At 39.9% G+C, this 18702-nt stretch overlaps 1 protein-coding gene across 5 annotated transcripts in view; it reads right to left on the minus strand.

The window, feature by feature from the left end:
* pak5 (p21 protein (Cdc42/Rac)-activated kinase 5) overlaps positions 1-18702 on the minus strand; it is a 107353-nt gene that overhangs the window by 10270 nt on the left and 78381 nt on the right. For all 5 annotated transcript variants that reach the window (XM_088089274.1, XM_088089273.1, XM_088089272.1 and 2 more), the window contains 5 exons: positions 14598-15437; positions 6109-6318; positions 4646-4787; positions 4385-4539; positions 1681-1814 (listed from right to left, as the gene is read on the minus strand). In XM_088089274.1, coding sequence (XP_087945400.1) covers positions 1681-1814; positions 4385-4539; positions 4646-4787; positions 6109-6318; positions 14598-15437 — 1481 coding nt within the window. The remainder of the gene's footprint in view (positions 1-1680; positions 1815-4384; positions 4540-4645; positions 4788-6108; positions 6319-14597; positions 15438-18702) is intronic.

An 18702-nucleotide genomic window follows, 5' to 3' on the forward strand; every position in this document is an offset into this window, starting at 1 on the left:
GAGTGTATTAACTAACATACTTGCAATTATGAGATATTATTTTAATCTAAGTGCAAAGTTTCACTTCACAAACATGTTTTTCCTTTTGTGTCTTTGTTCTGATCAGAGTATCGATATCAGAAACATTTCACTCCATCTAAAATTCAACAAACTGAAAAAGACAAAAGTGGAGAGTTTAAGGGAGAACGTGTGCCAAATTATATCCTCTTTACTGAGATTTCCATTTCTAAAAACACTCGTGTGTATACTGAAACTCACACACACACCGAACACACAAACAGGCAAACATCTGTGTGGGAGACTGTTCAAAATACTTCACGGTAGCAGCGGTGCTCAGCCTCACCAAAGCGTGTTATTAGCATCCGACACCGCACAGCGCTAATGCTGACACTCCACGCAAATGACTGTAATTAAACACCAAGCACAAAGTAAGCTTAAAACAATGAGGCGGCAGCTCAGAAACACGACTCAACAACAGAGAAGCAATTAGGAAAAGTTGGAGAACAATAATCCCCAAACTATCAAACGCACGGCTGGATTACAGCCCGTCTGCTCGCTTCTCCTGGTTCTCTTGTAAAATCATCCAAATGAAGTTGTTGAAGTTTCTGATATGTGAGACAAATAATGACATGATTTTTAAAAACACGTCTCAGTGTGCCAGTTAGCAGATAAACCAGTTCGATCACCATCATCACCAGATCATCACACACACTCAGTCATTCAAAGATTGCACACGAAAACGGACGACGTGAGCTTTCTTTTATAAGCTGCCTCCTCTGACTCAACACACACTCGAGGCCAAATCATTCAACACAACTGATATTAACACACACACACACACACACACACACACACACACACACACACACACACACACACACACACACACACACACGCACACACACACATACTGTATCAGTTTCCAGTTATTTTATTAAAGTGGCGCTGCAGCACTGAATTTTTACATTTTTGCAATGACCTAAAAAACGGTTTGGCTGAAAGCCACTCCACAGCAAGGACAAATTTTCCTCTGAAAAATTTGCATGGAAATGTATAAAAACTGATTTTATAGATTCTTATAAAAACTTGTGTAAAGAAGTCTAATGTTTGCAGACTCTGTGGTGACATCACCTGCTGAAGCTCAGGCTATGACCTACGTCCGTTGACGTCAACATGCATGCACAAAAAGTCGTCGGCGTACATCATTCATCTACGCCGCTGTAGCAGCAGAGAAAAATGTAAACAAATCGAGCCTTCGCTGTAGCAGCATTTATGTGTGTCGGGGAAAATGCTGCAGTTCTGTTGGCTGGTTCGTGGACGTTGGTTTAACAGCAGTCACACAGCGAGATTCTCCCAAATTTCTGACGCTGTCAGAATTTTATCCCAGGCTGTCTTTGATCGCACGACTGAGCGACGTAGGACCACCGTTTTAGAGCCAAGACCAAAAACATCTTTCGTCTGAGACAAAATCGCACAGTGTATACCGGACTTAATTTTCAGAAATATATTTAGGAAACTCAGGGACTAATATTTGGATGGCCCTCCATTTCAGCATGTGCAAATTTCAGAGGTGCACTACTTTGTGGCATGATAACTACGGAGCGTGCAAAGCTTGCACCGAGAACACGACAGCAAGTATAAAGTACGTTTTTTTTTGTTATATTTGTATTTGTATATTACCTGGTGTGAGTCACGATGTCAGTGAGTGCCCCGCCCTCGAGAAACTCCATGACAACCCACAGCTCGTCTCCAACCAGGTAGCTGTTGTACATGTCGACCACGTTCTCGTGGTGGTAGTCCCTCATGATCACCACCTGACACACACAGACACACAGACAGACAGAGACTGTAGTTATACTTTTACTCGTTCAGTAACATGTAGTTTTATTGGAATGTCACATCGTTCAGCGTGAGTATAAACTATGGCACATACCTTATATATTCTGATATGAAAAACACTGTGTATGTATTTATTTAATACAATAAAATTATGGGTGAGAAGATATTTTTGAACCAGTCTGGGGCCACTTTTTGGCCCGAATAAAGGGAAAATAGAAAATGTCTGACTAATTTGTTACTGGCACCTAATTTGTAGATTCTGATGTAGTGGTTTCATGAAGGTACTTTTTTCCCCGTTTGTCTTTGTTGGAGTGTTTTTGTGTTGTAAGTAAGTTTTCTGTGCGTTTTTTGTTTAAAAAAGAGGGGACAGCAAACATGTCTCCATTTATTGTTTGTTAAAACTTCCGTTTTTTGTGTTTTTTTGATGTCCATTAAAACGTTAAAAACATCAATGGAAAAAAACTATTATTATTATTATCATTATTATTATTATTATTATTATTATTATTATTATTATTATTATTATTATTATTATTATTATTATTATTATTATTATTATCATTATTATTATTATCATCAGTTGCTAATTCAATACTGTATTTGTACAAATACACTACATTAAATTCATGGATGCATTGTAGATATGTTACAAGGAGATCATTTATTATTTGAACAATTTATTACATGTAGTCATTTAATTTCAATTATTTATTCATTTAACTTTCCTTTGTCTAATGTGAACATGTTCCGGAGGATTAACTATAAAAGGATTACATTCAGAAATTAATAGGATTACATGAAGCAAATTAGCTCCCAACTGAACTGAACACCCACTGCTTCACATCTGTGCTCACTGCACACACATGCCAACATACATGCATGCATTTTCTCTCTCTCACACACACACACACACACAGACCCAAAATACAATCAGTGCAACATATTGCTCTATAAAGTAAATCAAAGGTCAGCTCTTTACTTAATTCCCATTTTTCTGCTAAACAAGCGATCACGAAGTTTGTCTGAAAATATCATTTATTCCAGCGCGAGTGCAAATGATATGTTTCAGTCGTTAGCATGCCGTTAATAGAAACAGCTATGAATTAAATTGCTTGCCTTGGGTTTTCACTGTGAACGCTACTTAATTCTTCGCAAATGAATGCAATTACAGATGCAAAAATGTGCCAGTGGTTTGATTGCCATGGATACATGTCAGGCAAACTGAACTTGTGTTTTTCATTAGCAAACACACTGTTTCGCTCTTGGATGGTGAGATTTATTTATATCCGGCACAAAATGTTTAATGGTGCTATTTAAAGCTGTTTCATCTCTGCTGCTGCGGCTTGTTTGAGCTCTCAGAGCGGGCGTCATGCTCTTCGGTCGTGTGGCTCAAGATGACCCACAGTAGCACATCTAACGTCCAGCCTCCAGATTAACACTCTGATGAAACACACACAAAACCAGGCCTTCAGTAAATGTGTTGTTTGAACTAATAAGACTCAGGGATGTCGGTCAGCGCTGCAATGTACTGCTTTAGGTGTGAGCGTGACTGAGGTAAGAGTACTGCAGTTTCTGGCTTCCTGTATATTTTACAATTGATCTTAAAATGTTATTACAAGCTTCTGTCATCTGGTCGCTGATACATGTTGCCGAAGTGCAAGACGATGAGACACAAGAACTCATCTGTCCCTGCTGCCATTGGCCTCGTAAAAGGCATAAAGTAATTTACTGTCTGTATGTTTGGCTTTATTTGTGTGTTGTGTAAATTTTACTGTCCTTGTCCTTATTCTGCTGGCTGTAAAATGAATCGCCCTTCGGGGTAATAAAGTTTACCTTGACCTTGACCTTGATTGCCTGTTTTTAAGGCTTTAAATGGTCAGGCACCCCAACATCTCTCTGATATGCTTGTGAGCTGAACGCCTGAGGTGATCTGGCACAGGTCGCCTGGTTATTCCCCAAATACGGGTGAAAGTGCCTTTAGCTGTTATGCTAAAGGCGCAGGAACATGTTACCTGATAACATAACAAGTGCCCCAACAGTATCATCTTTTGAAGTTAACTTGAGGACGTTTTCCATTTTAGCTGCACATTTCAGTTGTCTGGTTTGACTATTTAATTTAATTTAATTTTCTGATTTTTTATTTTATTTTCTGTTATTTTATTTTTATTTTACTTTATTTCTTTAATTGGTTTTTAGCTCTGGTAGACTTATTGGTTTTATTCTATTTTAAGTTATTTTATTCATTCAATTCATGTGTATTATCCTCTTCTAATGGTCTAAATTTAATATTTATTTTATTTAATTTAAAAATTTTCTTTAATCAGTTCGGAGTGAGATGTCTTTGTATCTCTTTTTTGCTTATTCTTCATTTTAACTATTATTTTATGAGTTAATATTCTTATTTTAATGGATTTCATTATCTTCTATGGTCAGTTGATTGCTTTATTTTGTGCCTGAAACTTGTACGCCGTGCTTCCACCTGGAATGAAAGTGCTGTATAAATAAAGTTTTGCTTGCTTGTCTTATCCCCGTCAGTCTTTCGCACCTCATTAAAGAGCAGCTCTCTCCTCTGCTGTTTCCTGAGGTCCATCTTCTTCACAGCCACCTGCTTGCCGCTGTGTTTCTCGCTGGCGATGCACACGATACCCGTGGAGCCCTCGCCGATTTTAATAAAGCTGTCCAGGTACTCCCGAGGGTCGCCTACGGGCAAACACAAACACAGCTCAGTTCTAATGCAATACAAAAAAAGAAGAAGAAATGTTTATTTAAGGCATTACAGTGTCGCTTTCTGTCGTCCATGTCTCACCTGGATTGACCACCAGTTGAAGTGCAGCTCTGAACTGCTCATGAGAGACTCTGGAGGGCTGAGTGTCGGAGCTGGACCCCCAGGAAGGAGGCGGGTAGGCCCCCGGGGGGATGTAGGGTGATGAAGGCTGTGAGTAGGCCCCCTGTGTTTAAAACACATACACCCACAGAGTGACAGAGAAACAGACAGAGGCTGCTGAAATAGAAACAGTAAGTAGCATTTAGGCACGTTTCCTCTGTTTAAAGGGACAGTTCACCCAAAATGAAAAATAAATAATTTTCCTCTCACCTGTAGTGTTTTTTTTTCAGTCTAGATTGTTTTGGTGTGAGTTGCATATTGTTGGAGGTATCGACTGTAGAGATGTCTGCCCTTTCTCCAAAATACTGGAACTAGATGGCACTCAGTTTGTGATGCCAAAAAATACATTTGCAACAGCAAAGTCTCTTTCCAGAAATAGAAAGAGACTAAAGAAACTCAACAGACCGTGTTGCGTGCAGTTTAATATCAGAACTATTTTCTCTCTACCGAACTACACCTGCCAACTGTATCACTGTGCAGAGGGACGCGTGCATCTACTCGTGGACGAGAGGCTCGTGCTTGTGACAGCACACGTCCTCCTCGACTGAGCTGTAACATTAGCTAGCTCAGTGGGGCCGGGGAGCTCGTGGTTGATGCATTTCTTCTTCTGCGTGGTTATACAGTTGTCTGTTGTAGTTGGGTCAAAATAAAATAGTTCCTACATGAAAGTGCTCACAACAAGGTGTACAGATTATCTTTAGTAACAGGGTCATCATTTCTGGAAAGAGACATTCCTGTTTAGTTTTTATTTTATTTTTTTGGTGCTTTAAGCACCACAAGCTGAATCGCCACAAGAGCAATCTAGTTGCATTTTATTGGACAGAAGGCAGAAATCTCAACTCAAAAATAATTCAGATTGATAAACAACGATAAACATTTGGAGTTTCATTTAATTTCACATTTATAGAATAAAACTGTTGCCACATACTACAACATTTATAGCCTAAGCTAATTTGCAATGCAAGAGTTAGTCTTGTTTAGCTTGTCAAATTCACACAGTAAACAGCAAATTTAACAAAACTACAGTGACTTAAAAACAACATAAAATGCATTTTTTGGTCTATAGCACAATTATCAGTGTCCAATGAAAACGATGTATCTCCAAATGTCTTGTTTTCAGCTTTGAAACTGCATTTTTTAGACAGTTAACTGGGTTTTTATATGGTTTACTTGTCTTAAATTCCAGATTATTTTTTTCAAAGCATTAAGGAAACCCAACATTTCAGTTTGTCCAACTAACTCAAAACTTTGGAGATACGTGGTTTTCAATGGACACTCTTTTAAAGAGTGCATTTTAATATGGACATATCCCATTAACGTAACATTAAACCTGTTAAAAAGCTGAAAAGGTCATTAAAAGGCCTGAATGAAGCATGAAAGTGTACCTGAGGGGTGTACGGTGGGCTGGGCTGGGAGGGGGGGTGGTGGTAGGGTGAAGGTTTGTAATGGTGAAACACAGGTGGGTAGGGCAGGTGTGCTGGGGGGTAGCCAGGAGGCTTCATGTGACTCTGAGGTTGTTTAAGAGGCCCGCGGGGGTAGGTGTCTCCACCTGTGACCTGGGGACTGCCGTCACGTGCGGGACGCTCGTAGTCACCCTGGAGGAGAGAGCACAAGGACATCTGATTGGTGGATGTTAAGAAACAATCAGAATCAGAATCCGGTTTAAAGTACATTTACATACACAAGGAATGTGAATAGGGCATAAGATAAAAGAATATAGGAGCAATTTAAATACATAAAATGACAAAATAGAATATAAAGGACACAAAATGTACAAAAGGTGTAATGGAGGGATTGTACAGTTTTTTGGAAGTATAGTTTCATGGCAAATAAAGTCTAAATAATTAAGTTGACCTACAGTGTGCAGAAATCCAGTGCAGTGTGCGTTAATGTAACGCATAAAAACTGATTTAGCTGAACATTAATGTGCTGCTATAATGCTGTAATACTATCGCCTGTAAGAAATCCATATTCAAGAAATGGCTAAAAAAATAAATATCCAGTGTTGACGAATAGACTGATGTGATATACAGTATTTATGTAATCGAGAGAATGACTTTTAATTTGAGAACCCAGAATTATACCTTTACTGAAAACTGGACAAAATGGATAGTGCATGTTTCCCTTTATGTGATTGTATTTATTTTCTAACCTTTATTGTTTTATAATTTCTATTAACTTAATTACTCCCCATTTTTCTTTTTTCCTCCACCCATTTATTTGTTCATTCTATTTCATTATTTGTATTTATTTCTTTGTATTTTTTATTCATTTCTTTAATATTTATGTCTTTATTTACGTATATATTTATCCTTTTTACATGACTAAAAGGTCTTTATGTTAATTTTGTTGTGCTTTTTTTTCATACATAAACCAATAAAAAGAGATAAAATGCAAGTTTTACTACCAGGTACGTCTGCAGGAACATTCGCTCTGGACAGACCAAACAGAGGACATTTAGTCCGCAGAAAAGGGACCATATTTTATCATTACGACCCCACAATGCTCCATAACTACTGCATTTATCAAACAAGAGCCCAGGAGAGCATCCAGATCTGGGACAAACCTCCTCCTTAAGATCCTAGTAACACCTGAGTCTCCTTTAACCCTTTGAAACCTGGAGCGACTTCACTTTTCTTGTGCTGCTTTTCCAACGTCTTTTACAAGTATTTAAACCTTTTGAACACTGAGCAAATTGATGTGATTTTTTTAAAAAACATGGGAAAAAGAGGCAATGAACAACTTGGTAAATGCTCCTCAAACTGCAAAAAAAATAGTAGATTTAGAAAGTTGTTTTTGAAAAAGCTAGGGGAAAATATCTGGGGACAAAAAAGAAAAGTGCTGGGGAAACACTTTATTTCCAATTATCCTAATTACATATTTAATTTTTTTTCAATTTTGAAATACTTTTTCAAGGTCATTTGTTCTACTTATTTTTTTTTCAGGTAATTTTCTTGCACTTTTTATTAAAAACATAATTTCTTCTTTTGTTGCTCATTGTCTTCTTCCCATGTTTTTGACAGAAATCAAACTAATTTTTTTCCTAGTTCTTGTACGCACACACACACACACACACACACACACACACACACACTCACAGTGAGAGTGAGAGAGTGTAGAGCTTAACTCAGGGAGAACTATTAAAAGCTCTGTGTTATGACTCAGCTGAACTGCTCTGACTCATATTAGGTCTGACACACACACACACACACACACACACACACACACACACACACACACACAAATGCATGCACACACATACACACAAACCTTGAGGAGATCCTGTACCACAAATAACCACAGCCGTAGTGATTTCATCTGCACCATGTCAGTCACTTTAAGAGTTTATGAGGGTGTCAAGATGACCACGGGTAATTTCAAAAAGGTAAAAAGGTGAAAAAGTTGGTGGTAATCTATCCTTACAAAACATTAGGAAAGTCAAAAAGAGTCTAGAGATGAAGTTTTTTAGGCCGCCATTCAAGCTGGCGAAACGCTAAACCGGAAGTCAGTCGCTCCGCTGGTGGAGGTTACCCGCTCAGACGCACTCGGCTGCGCTCGACGTCTCTACTGCACACGCCTCATGGGCCCATACATGCAGGTATTTTTACCCAGATAAAGAGCTTTTTTGCTTTATGTGCCAAAGAGCCGCTCTCATAGGAAAGAATGGGGCCCCGCCTCCACAGCTGTATCCAGACTCTTTAATACATCCATGGGACCAAACTGGTCTCAATCCCAACTAGTCAAATACTGACGTTTGGTCAGTGGTCGACAACGACACCGACAAAAACAGGACTGTCCGCAAGGATCAGGTGGGTTAAACAAACACGATACATTACATTTGTAACAAACGTACCTTTTAAAAGCCAAATCATGATGCTTTTTCTCAACCTAACCACACTCTTTTATTACCCAAACCTAAGGACCTAACCTGACCTTAAAATGATTTACACCGATGTTTACTTTGAAAGAGACAGAAACTGCACATTTCCTGTGAAAACAGAAGTGTATTTTGGCTATAGAAAATGCTAGCAGCAAATATAAATTGATATGCCGCCCCTTAACGTCTGAAACTGACTCACAAGGGGTATCTGGTGCGTCATATTTTGACATCACAGCCCACTGATCAGGCATCGGTGTTTGATATTTGTGAGTGAGACCGCGTTGCTCTGTCCTTCATCAGGGGTCAGTGGATTCACTTCAGGTACTTTAATTATAATCAAGCTCTATTTTAATGCTTTTTTACACACTCTGGTACCTTATTTACATTAAACAAGTGTGAATCATTTCATCTTTATGGTAAATTAGAAAATGGTCAGGGGGGCTGGCACCCGATCACGGGCCAGATTTGACCCATGACTTTCACTGAGCAACAGCATGTGTTATTTTGTTTACATTTTTCTGCCAAAGATGACGGTGTAATGGCCAAATTTGAGTCCAGATTGTACTTCAGGCTGCAGAACAGACAGACAGTGGAGGTTCAAGCTGCCTCCACCCTGCAGAGATTACATTAAATTACCTTTTCACACCTCCCAGAAATGTTCTTCAACCAGCATCTCATAAATTCTCAAGAGACTGAGAAGATAATAAAACACTCCCCCTTTCCTTTTATTTGTTTCTCTCTCTGAGCCGATCACTCTTTCTCTTTACACACACACACACACACACACACACACACACACACACACACACACACACACACACACACACACACACACACACACACAGACAGGGGCAGGAGGAGGAGCCCTGATGTGTTGGGATGGTGTATAATTACATGGTGTGAACTCTTTTAATCAATCACTCTCAGGCAGGTGGAGGGGGGTGCTGCTGCAGGGACGGCCCAGTCTCGCGGCCCCCTATCGTTGGCCGGCACCGCTGGCTGGCTGTCAGCCAGGGGTCTCCTGATCCATGTTGGTTAAACGCGCATTAATCTGAGTTTGGCAGGGTAATCAACAACCTAACTCAACTGTGAAATTGAATTCCGCGGTGGAACATCGTTCGGCCAGTTTTATGCTAAGGCTGCAGAAAGGGAAAGTGCCGCAACATCAATTTGTCACCCAGAGCTGCGGCACTGAGCTCGCGCTCGCCACGAAACACAGAGAGCGGGAGAGGGAGGAAGACAGAGAGGAAGTGTGTGTGTTTGTATCTGTGTGTGTCTGTGTGTGGCCAAGTCTCCGTGCTGTCTACTGTTACATCCCCACCGGCTCCCAACAACAGCGGGGAAAAAGAGGGATTTACTTCAGTGGTGTGAGTGGGCTGAATGAGGGAAAGAGAAGAAAAGGCAGAGAATGAGAGAGGAGAGAGAGGGGTGGGTTTGTTACAAGGTCCATGAGCCGAGAAGAATAGTGATTCTTAAGCTGCCAGCTGATTCTTGTTTTTTCTTCTTTTTTCTTACCACTGCTGCAAAATCTCCAACCATCACAGAGTAAATTAGGGTGCATTGATTCCTCAGCCCACTCTTCACTATAGTCTGTATTCAGTTTGATTCAAGATTTGACAAAACAAGAGGTAGAGCAGTGATACTCAACCTAGGACTCACGGGCCAAAACCGGCCCCCCAGGGTGGTGCAGGGTGGTCCCCCACCCCTGACAGAGGTCCTAAGCCACTAATGTCCTAAAATCCTAGAAATTCCCAGAATCAGAGATATGTCCTAATATCATAGAAAGGTTATAAAGTCTGTGAAATGTCCTAAAAACTAGAAAGGTCCTAAATTCATAGAAACATCTTAACATTGGAGAAATGTTCTACAGTCTTAGCAACATGCCAAAATCCCAGAAACATGCTAACATCCTAGAAATGTCCTAAAATCTCAGAACTGTTATAAAATCCTAAAAACTTTCTAAAATCTGAGAAATGTCCTTAAATCCTAGAAACCTCTTAAAATCCAAGAAATGTTCTAAAATCTTGAAAATGTCCTAAAATCCTGGAAATGTCCTAAAGTCCTAAAAAATTCCTTAAATCCTAGAAACATCTTAAGATCTAAGAAATGTCCTAAAATCTTTGAACTGCCCCAAAATCCTACAAATATGCAAAAATCCTAGAAACGTCCTAAAATCTGAGAAATGTCCTTAAATCATACAAACCTCTTAAAATCTAAGAAATGTTCTAAAATCCTAAAAAAATGTCCTAAAATCCTAGAAATGTCCTAAATTCCTGGAAATCTTAAGATAAAAGAAATGTTTTAAAATCTTAAATCTTAAAATTGCCCCAAAATCCTACAAATATGCAAAAAATTTGAGAAATTTCCAAAAATCCTAGAAATGTCCTAAAATCCAAGAAATGTCCTTAAATCCTATAAACCTCTTAAAATCAGAGAAATGTCCTTAAATCCAAGAAATGTCCTTAAATCCAAGAAATGTCCTAAAATCCTGAAAATGTCCTAAGATCTTAGAAATGTCCCAAAATCCTACAAATATGCTAACATTCGAGAAACATCCTAAAATCTGAGAAATGTCCTTAAATCCTAGAAACCTCTTAAAATCCTGAAAATGCCCTAAATTCCTAGAATTTTTTTTAAATCCTAGAAACATCTTGAAATCTGAGAAATGTCCTAAATCCTACGAATGTCCTACAATCCTAGAAACATCCTAAGATACGAGAAATTTCCTAAAACCCAAAAACCATGTATGGTGCTGCTGCGACTGGCCCCTGGCCTCCTGTCATTTTGCAAAAGTGGCCCCCAATCAAAGCAAGTTCAGCATCCCCGACGCAGAGCATCAAATCAAATCATAACAATACAGTCAGATGGACATTTTTGGCTTTTTGAATCAATACACAACCTCTGCGTGAGGCTGCATCCTGTTATACCTTTACATTCCCCTCACATACTTTATATTTCCAGAAAAGTAAATGTGGCTCCTCAAGCACGACGACTCCATAATAATAAACAATATGTAAGAAAATGACCTTCCCTGCATCCAATTCTGCCACTCTTGCATTCTCAGTGCTACTTACTGAAGCCTGCGGGTTAAATGGTTTTTCATCAAGGCACCCTGGGATCTACATCAGCAAACCCAGTTCTCCTCTCAGCTCCCGGTCTCGCTGTGTGTGCAGGAGGGGAGCTGTGATAGCGGCACACACACCTCAATAAAGAGCCTAATGGGGCACTGAAAGCTGTGGAGAATGATTTAAAGAATATATAAAGAAATGATATGAAGAACAGCTCATAGAGTGACCACTCTCAGTGTGACGAGCCCCCGCTGCTGTATTTATGAGCAGCATTGTTTGCCTTCGTCTACTGTGTAACAGATCCATTATGTTCTACTGCAAATACGCACTTCTGCATAATAACACTGCTGTAAAAGAATCAGCACGAATAAATGATACTGGAAACATATGGTTACATTACACAGCCACTAATGCACGGAGGGTTTGTTTGCTCTTTTTGTGTCTGTGTGGGAGAATCTCTTGGGTATCTGTCCCACTGCTCCACTGGAGCACATCGCAGGCTGCATCACGCTCGCCCACTGTCAAACATACTCACAGAAAACTAAAACAACGCGCACGCACGAAGGCAGAAATATGTGTTATTTTTGTCATTTAGAAAGCTGCATGTAGCCACTGTGGAAGACACTCGATAATTTTCATTTGGACATTTTAATATGTTTTTTACAGGTAAAAGTGTATTTTTTTCACTTTTCCTATATGAGTTAATGTAATTTATTTATTGTCTCTTTATCTGGGTCCTAACTGATCAAAGTGGGACTTTGATTCAAAATATTCCTCAACGTTATAGAGATGGATGTCTTGATTAAGAATTTAACGGAAAAAGACTATGATGTTTTCTCTTTCCCCTTTTTTCTTCCCTTGCTTATTATTGCTCTCGTTATTGCCCTTCTTCTTAATTTTTCAATTTTTATTCTTTTAAAAGATATACTTTTTTTTGGCTTGTTTATTTCTTTAATAACTTTAAGCCCTTGATTATGCTTTGATTTATAATTGCCACGTAAGAAAAGGTTTTGTAGCAGTCTTTTTTTTTAATCTTCTGGCTGCCAATAAAAACATTTAAAAAATACTTTAAAAAAAATAAAACAAAAATATTCATCATGTTTACATCTGGCCCCAGGTTATACACGATAAGCTCGGAAACAGGCCACTAATATCAGGTCATGCTGCTTAGCAATTTTACAGTTTAATCAAATCATCAAAGCAGTATTTTTATATTTTCTTTTATTTTCTTATGTAAGAATAAATAAAATGTAATCATTTCATCACCTTGAGGTGGTAATCTGCGAAATCTGCTGGCGAGATCTTTGGTTAAGAGAACCTGTGATACAGTGATGTATAAAACAGTTTAACCCTTTGAAACCAGGAGCAACATCCCTTTTTAAAACACTGCTTTCAAATGCCTTCAACAAGTATTTCAACCTTTGAACCCTGAGAAAATTGGTGTAATTTTGTTTTAAATCATGGGAAAAGAGGCAATGAGCAGCCTGGTAAAAAATGTCCAAAAAATTACAAGAAATTAGTAGATTTAGTAAATTATTTTTAAAAAGCTAAGGAAAAATGTCTTGGGGAAAAAAGCTAGGGAAAATATGTGCATATATGTTTCTCCAAATTAAACCTTAGAAAAAAGTGTACTTTTGTGAGCAGAATTTTGCTTTTGATAATAATGCTCTTTTTATTCTTTGCACTTTTTCACATTGTTTTTGTACTTCAGGTTCATATCATCGCCATACAGCAACCACACAATTAATGTCAAAATTTTGCAGTTTATCATATGTTTTTTTGTGAGTTCTGCTCTGTTTTAGTCATGTCCACCTTTGATTTGGTCTTTTCATTTTCTCTTTCACTTCTTTTTTCCTGCCATGTCTCTGCCTCTCACTTCTTCCTTTGTTCCCTTCATCCTTCATTCCTCTCTTTGTCTCGTTGCCGTAACTCTTTGTGTAACTCAGAGCTTTCTGGTCGATGGTCAGCGTGAGCATTAATTGAACTGTGTGCAGAGACAGTGGCGACTAAAGAGAGAGGATTCTGTATGTGGCAGCGCCTGCCTCCTCCAGGGAAGAGCCGATTAACAGCTGACAGCGTCTATCGGACGAGAGGGCCAGAATAAACGTATGGAGGAAGAACAGAAACAGGGAAAGAGAGACAGACTGAGACAGACTGCAGGTGGATGGGAGGTCGGATTCAGTGTGTATATAATTTTCTCTGACATGTTTCTACAGGCGTGACTCAAAGTGGATGGTTGTCTGTGTTTAACACAAATTTAAGAGACTTTCATGTTTTGTTCTATGACATAAAATACGTCAGTTAACACCCAACATGCAAACTTTGATTTTTTTTGTGTTTAAAAAAAAAATGTTGCTAACAAGTGGTTAAATGAGACTACACAAACCGCGCAGAACACGGCTTTACAGCCTCGTTGTCATGGCAACACGATCGTAGTGTAGTTCCTTTACAGCCAAATGTTAGCTTTTTACTTCTGGTGATTGTATTTAGGCTTCAGGAATCCTAAAAGTGGTATTTATTTGTGAGGATTATCTTGCAGAACAAAATGTGTAAGTACAACAACAGTGTTTATTTTCTGCAATGATGCAAAATCCAAAGGAAAAATCAGGGTTTTTGTCAGAAGAGTCAGGGCCACGTTAGCTGCCGTGTTGGCATCCCTGAGGCACTCTATGGGAAAGCAGGGTATAGCCCATTTTTAGCAGGTTAATTTGAGTTTAAAAAACCCATGAACACGGACTAATTTCGGTGAAAAAGAGGTATAGGGCTGATGATGCCTTCAGCATCCTAGGAAACAAAATTTACGTCCCTGCACAGTCAGTGTTTGCGAGCTTATTAACTAAGGTCTGCAGTTTCAAAGTCAGTGTTGGACTGGACAGATTTTTTGGAGAAAATTCTCGAATGCATAGCTCTGTGTGTGGTGTTTTACCTTGGTTAAGGTCTGTGAGTTGGCGAGACTCTCCGACAGGCGGGGGTAGGTGTAGGAGCTGTATGGGTGGGCCTGCGGAGGGTTCTTGAACGCCCCGCTGGCCGCATACGGGACATTTGGCTCCTGAAGACCAGAGCCTGACCGAGATCGCTGCCTTATAGCCGGCGTGGGGCTCGTCTGCGTCACGTAGGAACTCTTGGGTCGCTTTTCATATTCGTCCCGCAGGCCGCCGTAGCTCCACTCACTGTCTGGGTAGTTGATCTGCTCGCTGTGCAGCGAGGCACGAGAGGGCGTGCCCACTGAAGTGTCCCTGTAGTCCTGGCTGGACGAGCCACCCACAGACGCCCGATAGTAGCCGCTGGAGCCCACCCCGCTCCCCACTGTGGAGGCCACCTCATCAGCAGAGCGCCCTTTGCTCTCCAAGTAGGTGTGGTAGTCCGGGGGAAGTTTGCCATAGTCTGATTTTTGGGGCATGGCGTCCGGGTAGAAGGGGCTGCGTATGGGGTACGAGTGACCATTCTGTTTGGTGAATCGATAGTGCCTCCCAACTGCCCAGTCCCCATCTATGGAGAAGCTCGGCTTGCTGGGATCGAGAGAGAAGTCCCTGCTGGAGGTGTCAAGGTCACAGGAGTAGCGGGAGTAGTAATGGTTGAATCCGTTCTCCTCCGGAGCGTTGGGATGACCACTGCCGGAGGGTTTGGAGCTGCTTCCAGCTTGGTGGGCGCCTGGCGGACTCTCTTTGCGCAGGGAGTTGGAGCGCGTTACCGATATGTTGTCGAAATCCTCCAGCAGGCCGTTGATGGAAGCATCTTTGGGTGGCCGGTTCCCTCGAACGATGGTCTGCGAGAAGAACAAACACATTTACACTTTACATACAAGAGAGTCTGCCGTGTGAGAGTGTGATGGATTTTTTAGCCCTGATACTTTGGGTTGCACTACATTCAATTTCAGTTCAATCATTCCTGGCTGAAAAGTGAATGAGATGAATTGAAATTCCTCTTTAATCAGTCAACAAAAAAACGATTTTCAGGCTAGAATTTCAATTCATGTGTATCAGGGCTTTGCAACAAGTATGAAATTAATCATCACTTGCAATACATGAACGCCGATATTTGTAATCTGAAAGAACGGCAGGCATCAAGTCTGCACAACCACTAGTTGTTGTGAGCGCAGATGCAGCTAGAAGATGCATGGAGATAAAAGGTGGGATACCTCAGATCAGGGGCGTAGCACCAAATCCTGGGCCCTATGCATAAGGAGTCTTTGTGGGTCCCCCTACCCTTTCTCTCAATGTCTCAAACCAGGCTGTTATCACAAACTGTTTGTATGTTTTCCAGACATCCCCATGTGGACGTGTTTTGGACCATGTGAATTTTGAGTCATTATAAGGTCTCCATAAACAAAGAGGAAATCCAGGCACTCCGAAAATGTGAAAAACAAGGAGAAATTAAATTAAAATGCTTTTATTATAGTGGCAAAATCATTTTTAAAAAGCCAACTTGTTTCGACCCCAGCCGGTCTTGGTCAGGGCTGGCAATGGTCGAAACATATTGGCTTTTTTTTTTTTTTTTTTTTAATGATTTAGCCACTTTTTTGATGATTTAGCAGGGGCCTCGAAGAGCTTCCAATACTCTTTAAATAAAAAAATATAGTTTTATATTGATTTATTCAGCCAATTTTAATTTAGTTATGGCACTAATTACTTAGACAAATAAAAAAACTGCAAACAAAACCAAACTCTTCCTTAGAGGCTTTTGGGGCCCCCCCTTTTACTGGGGACCCTGTGAAATCAGTCCCACCCCCCCACCCCCTGCCTGGAAGCCCCTGCCTCAGATGCTAAAAGGAAACCAGTGGTGGATTGAAGGCGCTAATTCCTGCCCCATTTCCCTCGCAACAGATTAGCTTCATTTTCAGTGGGCTGATCAGGATACATTAATAGTCGTGATGTTTGGTTTGGCGCTCGTGATGTTCATGGGCGCACCAGCCTGCACACACAAACAAAGAGAGAGCGAGGAGGAGAGGGGGACTGAAACACACACATGCTCACATCTGCTTCAAAGCAAAGGCAGCTTAAACATCAGGGGTGCCGCTTATCCCCTCCTACCTTGTGTTAAGCCCTTTACACGGATGTGTCGTGAGTCACGGGGAAACTGGTGCTACAGAGGGAGTCACTGAACTACGCTCCGTGCATGATGTGCGTGCCCAACGCTGTTTTTGTGGTGCGGACTGTGAGGATCACCCCTTAATACAGCGTAACCCCTGAGAGACGCACAGCTATTATCTACCTGAGTCACCTGCAGTCTGAAGCAACGCTGCATGAGGACAACTGCAACATGTTGCGTGACTGCTGAGCGCTGAGAGGAGGCTGAGCTGTGCGGATTATTGTTTGAATTTCTTATATAATCTATCCGACAGCTTTTTTGTGACGATCAAACAAAACTGCTGAATTTTATTTTTGTGTATCTGACTGATGTTGTCGTTGCATCGCAGCCTCCAAAGTATCAAATCCAGCCAGTCAACATCTTGCCATTTCTTCTAATTCGCAGTTGTTTTATTAGAAATCCTTGTGTGCTTTTACATCACTACTCTCCACTCTGGATTAACATCCTTGGTGTGCTTCATGAAAGTGCCCGTCATACTTTAGGCATTTAGTGAATCTGCACCCTGATGTTTTCATGGTCTCAGTTTTCAGCTCCCGATCCATGCGCATTACCCGCCCACCTGTCAGTGCTGACTGGTGTGGTTTTCACACCTGTGGAAATCCCTCCAAATTCAAATGCATTACTTAGAATATCATTAGACGGATGTTGAAGCTGTAGCGATCAGGGACTACAATACAGCTGAGATGAATTTAAGTAGCTAAATTAGCCAACCCAGCAGTAACCCACTGCATTTTTCATTTGAACGTATACTTGTTAGTCTTTTCCACCTCGGAAAGTGTTTGCTGGACCTCACTCTTTCACCTAACAAATGTCGCATCAGCAGGTTTTTGACAGCGCTCACGCCTGTCTGCCACATTAACTGTCATACTTGTCTCCGCTGTAGTTTGTCCATGTCACGCGTGTGCTGAGACAGAGTCTCAGAAAAGCGGGATAATCATCAACCCTCAGCAACATTGTGCTGACGCGAGGATACATGGAGACGCCTTCACTGAACTACCTGCAAACTGTCGCTGCAAACACACGACATTTCTCCCATCTCCTTTGTTTTTGAGATTTTATCTCAACCAGCCTAACGCAGATATTAACCCACTGAAACCTGAGCGAATAGGCTCGATTTCTTTCAAAAACATGAGATGACAACAAGCAACTTAATGAGTTAATTACATATTTGTTAGAAAGGCAAAAGAATGCAAATATTAGGAAGGCATTATTCTATTTTATAAAATAAAATAGAATAAAATAATAATAATAATAATAATAAAGATATGTACAGTATGCACAATGAACAAACAAAAAACAGATTAAAAAGAGCAATAAAAAAGAAATAAATTTGAAATTAGTTTGCAAAAAGGGAAAATGGATGTAAAGGGAAACTACCCAAAAATGAACATAAAATTTGAAAAAAAAAAAAAAAAAAAAGTACAAGTAAATTATCTGAAAAAGGTAAACAAAAACAAACAAACAAACAAAGGAATACCCTGCATAAAGTGCCTAAAATCGTAGTAACATAATTAAAAATATATAATGATGCTGACTATAAATAAAGATTTTCCTTAGCTTTATTCCCTTTTCCCCTATATTTTTTTCCTAGCTGTCTTAAAAAAAAGATATTCTAAACCTAAATATTTCTAAATATACTAATTTCTTGCCATTTGTGGAACATTTCTAACAAAGTTGCTCATTGTATTATTGCTCAATGTTTTTAAAAGAAATCAAACTATTTTTTTTCATTGATTAATTTAAAAAAAAATATACAGATAATCAGCAACATGCTAAATATTGGCCCCGATAATCAGCCAGTCCAAAAATCTGTCAACTCCTAGCACATACCTACTTGTTAGAAAAGAGTATTGAAAACTAGACATACAATAAGCATTACAAAACTAGAACAGGATAGCATTTTAAATAAATCAGGGGGTTTCACTGTACATTTCTCTACACAA

The sequence above is a fragment of the Plectropomus leopardus genome, chromosome 16 (assembly GCF_026936395.1).
Source record: "Plectropomus leopardus strain MGB_pleo_1.0 chromosome 16, ASM2693639v1, whole genome shotgun sequence".
Taxonomy (NCBI): Eukaryota; Metazoa; Chordata; class Actinopteri; order Perciformes; family Serranidae; genus Plectropomus; species Plectropomus leopardus.